The sequence below is a fragment of the Psittacula echo genome (genome assembly GCF_963264785.1).
Source record: "Psittacula echo genome assembly, chromosome: 1".
NCBI lineage: Eukaryota > Metazoa > Chordata > Aves > Psittaciformes > Psittacidae > Psittacula > Psittacula echo.
The window spans coordinates 117290299-117298952 of NC_137735.1; the positions used below are offsets into that span (position 1 = coordinate 117290299).

At 46.1% G+C, this 8654-nt stretch overlaps 1 protein-coding gene across 1 annotated transcript; it reads left to right on the forward strand.

Annotated features, from left to right (window-relative positions):
- The first annotated feature begins 4274 nt into the window (after window positions 1-4274).
- Window positions 4275-7134, forward strand: BTG1 (BTG anti-proliferation factor 1). The gene is made up of 2 exons (XM_080638366.1): window positions 4275-4692; window positions 5848-7134. Exons 1-2 carry the CDS (start codon window positions 4545-4547, stop codon window positions 6210-6212), a joined length of 513 nt encoding a protein of 170 aa, XP_080494492.1. The 5' UTR covers window positions 4275-4544; the 3' UTR covers window positions 6213-7134.
- Window positions 7135-8654: the final 1520 nt, after the last annotated feature.

An 8654-nucleotide genomic window follows, 5' to 3' on the forward strand; every position in this document is an offset into this window, starting at 1 on the left:
TCCATTTTAGAAGAATATATGACTGACTTCTTCACCCCCACACTTTTTCAGGATAAAACACTCATTGCTACAACACTGCGGTTACTTTCAGTGTCGTAATGCTGGGTTGACAGAAAGGCTTACAATCAGAGCTTACAATAAAAGCCCTTATCCCTGCTTCTACTGCAGACTGCCACTTTACACATGGGCTAGATCCATAAGACAACTCTAAGCCTGGGTCTGAACCTGAGCTTGGGTGCAAACATTTCTTGTGGCAACACAATATAATGACAACCTACTCTCAAAGCTTCAAGGATACCCCTTGAGAGGAACCTAAGGGCCCTCATCTTGCAGGGATGGGGGCTAACTGCTTCTATCTTCCCCTTAACGGATGGCTATGGACTCTCTGGGTTACATCTGCCTCCTGGAATAGCAACTTCATGTTGCTACAGCTGTAACTACATATTCAGAGCAAAGATTGAAGAGAGCTAAACATTAAAACATGTTTTATGCATCCCAGGCTTAGCTTTCCTCTGCAGAAACAAAAAATAAAGCAGCAACCTCTTGCAGTTTCAAATGTCTGCTAAATGACAAAAATAATGTGGCATCTTAATAACATTAGCCTACACTAAACTCTATACATAGATGGATTGTTATTGTATTTTATGTATTGCAAACAGTACTCTTCATCTAACTGGTGAGAGAAAGCTTATGCCAATATAAGGCACATATACAGCTTTTTGGAAACAAATACCAATTGTTTCTCAACTGTTACTTCTTTTAGGTCAATGCCAAACAGTGCAAAACCATAGCTAGAACTGACAGCGAAATAGCAAGAGAACAGACCTAACACTTTTCTACACTGAATGGCTTTAACAAGACACCACAGAAAAAGCCTCTAACACTTTCAGACTTTCATGCATTTCTTTGTTCTGTCAGGAATAATTTCCCAAACAGGAAAAAAAACCCCTCAAAACATGCTGTACATGTATGTATTTTCATAAACAAATATATACTAATTCAGCCTCTAAGACCAGAACAATTTTTTTTTTTTAAATCAAATAATTCTAATTCTTCTCCTTTGAACTCTTGAGTCTTCCCACTTACGTAAAGAACACTCAGTAGCTTCCTTCTGAAAAAGCTGGGAAAAAGAGCATGTTGCAATAGTTGCAGGGTGTGTATGTGTGTGTGGCACAGATAAAAGTAGTTGCATTTCTATTACTTATTTCCATTATGCCAGAACTCACAAAGTGCTAGGCTCTCTTCAGACCAATAGCGAGAAACAGTTCCTGCCAAAACAACATGAAAGAAGTGTTGTAAAGGTTGCATTGTGTTGCTTAAAAGTTAGGAAATATCAGAAGCTGGGTTGCCAGTACAACCTTAATTCAACCTTTCTGTGCATATTCATTATGATCAAGTCTTTAATTACATCATCACATACTCTTTTTCCCTTATTTTCTCTCTCTAGGGCTTCTGCTTCATTTAAAGTATCAGATGGGCTGAATAAGGTTGTTGTTAAATGTTTACATTTATCTTCTTCAGCACCCTGCCATTAAGGTATCGGTGAGCATCTTGCACTACTGACCAGGCAAACTGCCTCCTCTGTGTCTGGAGCTGCAGAGGCAGGACAGGCAGCTGGGACCTGTATGCCAAAATGTACAGATGCTGAAGAAGTCTGGAGCAGAATACTGGATCAGTGAAACACGCTGACATACTGCCATGAAGCTAAGGTACAAACCATCAATGGGCTAAGGTATGGCCAGTTTCTCTGATGTTCTCCACTGAAGTTGACTTTCCTTGATACCATGAGCTGTATGCCAAAATCATCATTGTTGCTAAGAGTCCGCATAATTTACAGATGAGGATCTTTGTAAGCATTTCACAGGCAGGAAATGGCAGCAGCTCCTTTGTTATCCCATCGTAGGTCTGAGATGGAGGCAGACTTGCTTAGACTGGGAAAACAAGATAGTTCTCTGCATCAGCAGCTCCTGTTACCTTGTTCCCTCCCACAGGTAGGGATGAGATCCTGCTGGCAGTCATCTCACAGTGCCTTCCCCTCAACATTATACTTAAACTGCTTGCTGGCTGCACACGCAAAACACTGAGGTAGCTCATTCCTTCCTAGTAGACTGCACAGCCATTTACCCTTGCCATACACAAGATCCTTTTTATACATGCTGTAACTGATCAGAAGCAACAGGAACTATCTTGATCGTTAAAGTGTTTTTAATTTATTGACTTTGCAGGAGATTTGAGGGAAACCCTTTGATGGTCTCACTTTAAAACAAACAAACAAACAAATGAAAAAAGATTAAAAAATCCAACGTATGAACAGAGCAGAAATGGCAGCTCTGGATATATCTCACACACACTGCAGAACACTGGTAAGGATGTACAGATGGCTGGCACCTATGGAGCAGCAAAAGGAGGAGCCAGATTAGCAGCTCCTCCCTTGTCACAGGACAGATAGACGGCTCATGATCACTAGTGCAATATTCAGAGGTTAGTAAGGGCAAAATGGATGAGACTGTGCTCTGAAACCCACACCAACATTTTTAGTATGCTGTAAAGCTTCGAGTTTAAGCTCTCAGGATTATCTTTTGAGGGTGTTTTGCAGATCTCCCCTGTGTATAGACAAAGAGAGCCCTTAGAGGCTGAGAGTCTCACACAGAGTAGCTCCTGAGTGCAGAGAAAAGGCCAAAACTCCAGGTATGCTCCAACACCAAGAAGCAAAAAATGGTGTACTTTCATCTTTCATTCAAATGATTTCACACGTGTATTATTATATATTTCATTATAGAATTACTTTTACTAAAGAAGAAATCTTAGGATTTAATTGTGTGCTATTATTGTGCATTTAATGGTCTGATTTCTGATCTTTGGCTGGAAGAACTGTACATGTAAATATCTGGCTGTATTTCATTTGCAGCTTTGCACAGGGGCAGGGCATATACCCTAGGGAAGAGTGAGTTTTCTGTCAAATAAGCTACACTTTGTGTTTTCAACAACAAAAATAAAATTTAAAAAAAAAAAAAGAAAAAATACTTCTGCTGCTTCTTTTATCTCCTCCTTGGTTTTGCAAAAAGAGACACACGGCATTGGGAGGCTTTAGATTTCAGACTCTTACTGGCCATCGCTAGTTGAGCAACATACATCAGTCCTCCCACCTATCCAGGGTTTTTCCCCTTTCAAGGCAAGTGATCGAAAAAACGGGTTAATTATGTAGTCCCGAGGGAGAATATGCCGCTGAGCAGCGTGCGAGAGGTGCATAGAAGACTAGAAGTTGTATTTTTGGGTTGTCTTTAGAGAACCTAGGCTGAGGCTTAGTCGGTGGCCTGGGAGAAGCCCCTTCCCCTGCTGGCCGGCGTGCCCTTCGCCATGCTTGCCACGGGGTACGATGACCCACCAGTGCCCAGAGGCAGGGCTTTCGCTCTGCTCAAAGGACCCTGCCTGGAGCCCCTCATGTCACCGTGGTCTTGCCGCCATGCTGAACAACCGTGAGGACACAGCCACGCTCGGACCCTCCGGCGTGGTGGGTGCAGGAGCAGCCCCACGGGGGCACTCCGGGAAAAGGGGGAAAGCCGCGTCATCTCCGAAGGCTGTGCGGGTAAACAAAGATCCTCGAGCACCGCCGCCACAGCTGGTTCCACTGGGGAGGCAGGTACGAGCACGTTCCCCCGCGCAGACACACCGCCGGCCGCCTGCGCAGCCGGCGCGGAGCCAGGCGCAGCGCCAGGGCAGTGAAGAAGTTCACCCGCCTGCGCGCTCCTGCTGCCCGCCCGCCGCTGACGTGGCTCAGCTTTCCCCAGATACAGCGCACGGCCGCCGCTCAGCCCCCGCGCCGCGCCACCCTAACGTGGTAGCCGCCCCCGGCTGCGCACCCGCGCAGGCAGGCATCGCTGCCTCCGCGCGGCTGTGCCGCTCGTGAGCCCCGCGCAACGCACCCCTAATCTCTTTCGCCCCGCCGGAGCGCGGACTACGGGCGCCGCTCTCACTCCTCAGGCGGGACTTGAGCGGGAACACACGGAACAAGCGCTCCCCGCACCGCTGCCCTGGCGGGACACCCCGCAATGCGAGCGAGCACGCGGAAGCACTTGCACAATGCGCATCTCCCCTGCACCGAGTTCCGCGCGCGCCGGCTCTATTTGTTTACAATCGATTACGTCACCCCCTCCCCCCTCTCCCGCTCGCCGTCCCCGCCCCGCAGCCCGTCGTCACAATGGTGCGATCGCCGGATTGGCGGCGGCGCGCCCCCGGCGCCCTGACGCTACTTCCGTCCGGCGGGGTCTATAAGAGGCGGCGTGCAGCGGGTAGTTCTCTTCGTTTCTCGCCGCAGGAAATGCGGGGAGAGCTGCTGCGGCCGCCGCTGCTGCTGCCGCCGCCCCCGTGCCGAAGGAAGAGGAGGCGGAGGCTGCCGCCCCCGGGATGTGAGCTGCGCTCCGCCGCCCGCTCCTCTCCCAGTTAGAGCTGTGCCGTCCCCGTCCCGTCCCTCTCCGCGCCGCTCGCTCCGTCCCTTCCCAGCGCCGGCCGTCCCGGAGAGCTGGCTGCCGCCCGCCGCCGCCTCCATGCATCCCGCCCTGTACACCCGGGCCAGCATGATACGCGAGATCGCCGCGGCCGTGGGCTTCATCTCCAAGTTCTTGCGGACCAAGGGGCTGATGAACGAGCGGCAGCTGCAGACCTTCAGCCAGAGCCTGCAGGAGCTGTTGGCAGGTGAGGCGGCGCGGGGCGGAGGGAGCTGCGCTACCCTTCTCCGCCGTGGGGCCGCCCGCCCGGGACGGTGGGGTGCGGGCGGCAGCTCCGGTCGAAGCAGCGCCGCGGGCGGCTGGGGCGGGTGGAAGGGGAAGAGCGGCCCTGGCCGGTGCGGGGCTGAGAGGGGCTCCGTGGCAGCGGCTCTCCGTTTCTAGGGATCCCCTGTCGGTTTCGAGGCGGCTTCCTCGGGTTGGGGTGGCAGGAGTGGGCTGTAAACAAAAGGGGCTCGGCAGCCCCTCCTTGGCTCCTTAGACAAAGCGTTCCGAGCAGCCCGGACATGGGCTCCGCTCCAAGGGCTCAAACCGCCCAGTTTACACAAGGAAAAATGCTCCGAAGTTGCTATTTTTTATTTTTTTTTTGTCAGTAAAACTAATCGGTGGACGATGAGTCTCAGTTCCCCTTTCTTCTGGAAAGTCTTGTAGCCATCTGACAGCCCTGGTTAGGATCAAATACCGAGGGTTTCTTCGCTGCCCTGTGGGTTTTGTAATCCCAAGCCTGTGTCCCAGTGCGCTTGATAGTGCCTATAAGTAGCCTCAGACCAAGAGGGCTTTGGGTGGGATAACACTCCTAAGGTAAGTGAAGTCATTGCTGTCTCGCCCTGGAAAACAGGCTGGGAAGAGCAGTGGTGAAATACGGCTTGAGTCAGTCGGTAAATGCTGCCCAGCTCCTTCCCTGTTTATTTTTGGGTGTTCTTAGAATGTGAGGATCTAAGCATGGGTGTGATCTCGAGAGGAGGCTGGAAGGGTGCTTTTTCACGTCTTGGTTCTGGAGTTTTTGAAGCCCTTGAATTTTTCTGCTGTGTGTATAATCACTTCTGTATTCTTGTTGGTTTCTGTGAATACCAGGAAGTTGCATTTTACTCCCTTCAGATGGCAAATGTTGTTGTCTGTGTATAGTAGCATGAAACTTTGTACGCAAGTGTTTCCCAAAGGGTGCTGCAGTTATGTAAATCATCAGCAGAAATAAAGGGTATAATGATTTTTCAGGTCACTCAATGCTAAAACAATCAGCTTTCCCAACATCTCGAGGCGTGAAAGTTGCAAGCGAACAATGATCACTGTACGTCTTTTTGATCAGGGAATTAAGGAGGATAATTTTTTTTATTTTATTTTATAGAACATTATAAACACCACTGGTTCCCAGAAAAGCCATGCAAGGGATCAGGTTACCGATGTATCCGGATCAACCATAAAATGGATCCTCTCATTGGACAGGCAGCACAGCGGATTGGATTGAGCAGTCAGGAACTGTTCCAGCTTCTTCCCAGCGAACTCACTCTATGGGTTGACCCGTATGAAGTGTCCTATCGTATTGGAGAGGATGGCTCCATCTGTGTGCTGTATGAAGCTGCACCAGCAGGAGGTAGCCAAAATAACACCAACATGCAGATGGTAGACAGCAGAATAAGCTGTAAGGAGGAACTTCTCTTGGGCAGAACCAGCCCTTCCAAAAGCTACAATATGATGACTGTATCAGGTTAAGATATAGTCTGTGGATGGATCACCTTAAAATGGATGGATAAATTTGGTTTTTACTTTGGGTGGGCACCTCTGGGGATGGATTATGGAATTTAACCCATGTCACAGCTGTGAAGATCTGGCACACGTTAGAGTGGTATACTTTAAAGTGACAGTGCCATAGTTTGGACAGTACCTTTCAGTGATTTAATAGCCTGTGAGTCAAAATGATTGCAACTTGCTAGGGAGTGAAGAAGATCTAGGAAGGGTCAGTTTCTCCAAGACATCTTACTTTAATTTCTACACCAATTTTCAACCCCAGTCTGTATTTATAAAGTGATTCTCTGCGGTAGGTCTTGCAGAGTAAATTTGCACTATTACATTTATTAATTGTTAGCATTTTTGGCAGCTCAGTAACAAGATATTATTATGAACACCATAGTACTGGAAATTTTATTTTTCAGACTTTTGCCTAGCACTTACAAATATGTATAAATGTACATAAGATAAACGAGTAAGTATGACCTGGGGAAATGGTCAGATCTTTACATTGGACTCAAAAGTAGCAAGTGATCAGAATCTGCCATGGCAACAGGCTTTAAAAAGACCTTATAAAGACACTGTCTGAACTGTGGTGTTAGCACCAGCCAGCTATCTGTACATTTGCTAGCTTGTAGTTTTCTAAGACTGAGTAAACTTCTTATTTTTAGAAAGTGGAGGTCTGGTTTGTAATTTCCTTGTTCTTAATTGGGTAAAAGTCTTTTCCACAAACCACCATCTATTTTGTGAACTTTGTTAGTCATCTTTTATTTGGTAAATTATGAACTGGTGTAAATTTGTACAGTTCATGTATATTGATTGTGGCAAAGTTGTACAGATTTCTATATTTTGGATGAGAAATTTTTCTTCTCTCTATAATAAATTGTTTCCTATCTTGGCATTTTAATTAATCTCCTGTCGTGATTACATAGGATCAGTTAAACTATTTTTGTCTCACAGTAGAAACAAAACAGGTACTATAAAGGCTTAAGAACATCAATGGCACCCTGATGCTAGGGGACACTTGCTGCAGACATGGAATAACGAAGATCTCATATATAAATGCTTTGAGAAGTTTAGGGAAACACAATGATGTACATGTCACTTTAAATCTTTTAAAATCAGTCAATGTGGAAATAACTCCAGGGCCAGTAATTCCAGGATATAAGGAAAAGGTACAGAAATAACATCCACCAAAGATGACTTGAATAAATCCAGAGGATTAAAGTTTACTTGGCTTCCTGATGAAGGATATAGCAAACCTAAATGTCCATTTTGACCTACTTGCTCACGAGTTCTCAGTTCTTCCCTGATGGATTCCCTGCTCAATAAGAGTTTCTGGGGCAAGTGTCCCTTAGCCTTAAGAGCAGGTTAACCACTCTACAGAAAGGTTGCTCGCCTTTTGCTTTCTTCAGATGCAAGACTTTCACTTTAGAAATCATTAAGATGGGATTCAACAAAAGGTATGTAGATCTTTTTTCCCAAACTTAAAAGGTTGGTTGAGGCCCATACTTACATGTGTGTTCAAAGTTAATGAATGATGTGGAGATGTGATTCACTTAAGCACCACACTGTCATTTGTATACAGCACAGTGGTTAGTTACACTTGAGAGGAATTCCTTACCACTTTATTTACGCTTGCTGAAGTGCCGGAGTAAAACTCAAGAACTTTCTGTTCCTTATCTCCTGTGTACTTTGTTTTCTGAGTATTTAATAAAAGGCCTACCTGACTTAGTCACTTCAGTTAGGAGAAATGCTGCTTTTTCTTTGAAGGAAGAATAATCATTACTTGCTAGCTGTTTAATAGCTTGGACAGAACTGAGCTTTAGACTTGGCATGCATTGTGGCAGCTACTGCTCAAATATGAGCCTTTACAGTGTGGCAGTCCTAATGTCATATCTAGTTCAATCTTTGTCTTCTGCTCTGTAATATAACTGATCATAGATAAGCAAAAACATAAGACTGAACAGTGGAGCTTTTTTTACTAATATTTTCCCCACTGTTTTTTTAGAAGCTTAGCTTTACAGACACTATTTTTGCCATGGACGTATGTCAACATTCAGCACTGTAAAGTGTTGCTGGGGCTTCTCCTGTACTATGGCTTTGTGGCGTAGGCTGGTGGAAGCATAAGTGCTCCTGAAGCAGTGAACTTTAAAGAGCCTTCTCAGTATCTGGATCTGGCAGTAACAGATCTTCAGAAGCCTCAGAATGAGCTTGCTTTAAAGTGCTGATGTTACTCATACATAGAGTCAAAGTGTAGATGCACATCCTGGTAGCTTAAAAATTCTGCTACTTTTTAAGATGATGCTTTCAAGTTAAGTCTGTAAGGGAAAGATTTATTCAAGCTGTAGGAGTACTCAAAGGCATTTCTGTTGCATTACATGTCCGCAGACAGCATAAGTGTATCCAAATAGAAAGAAAAACATT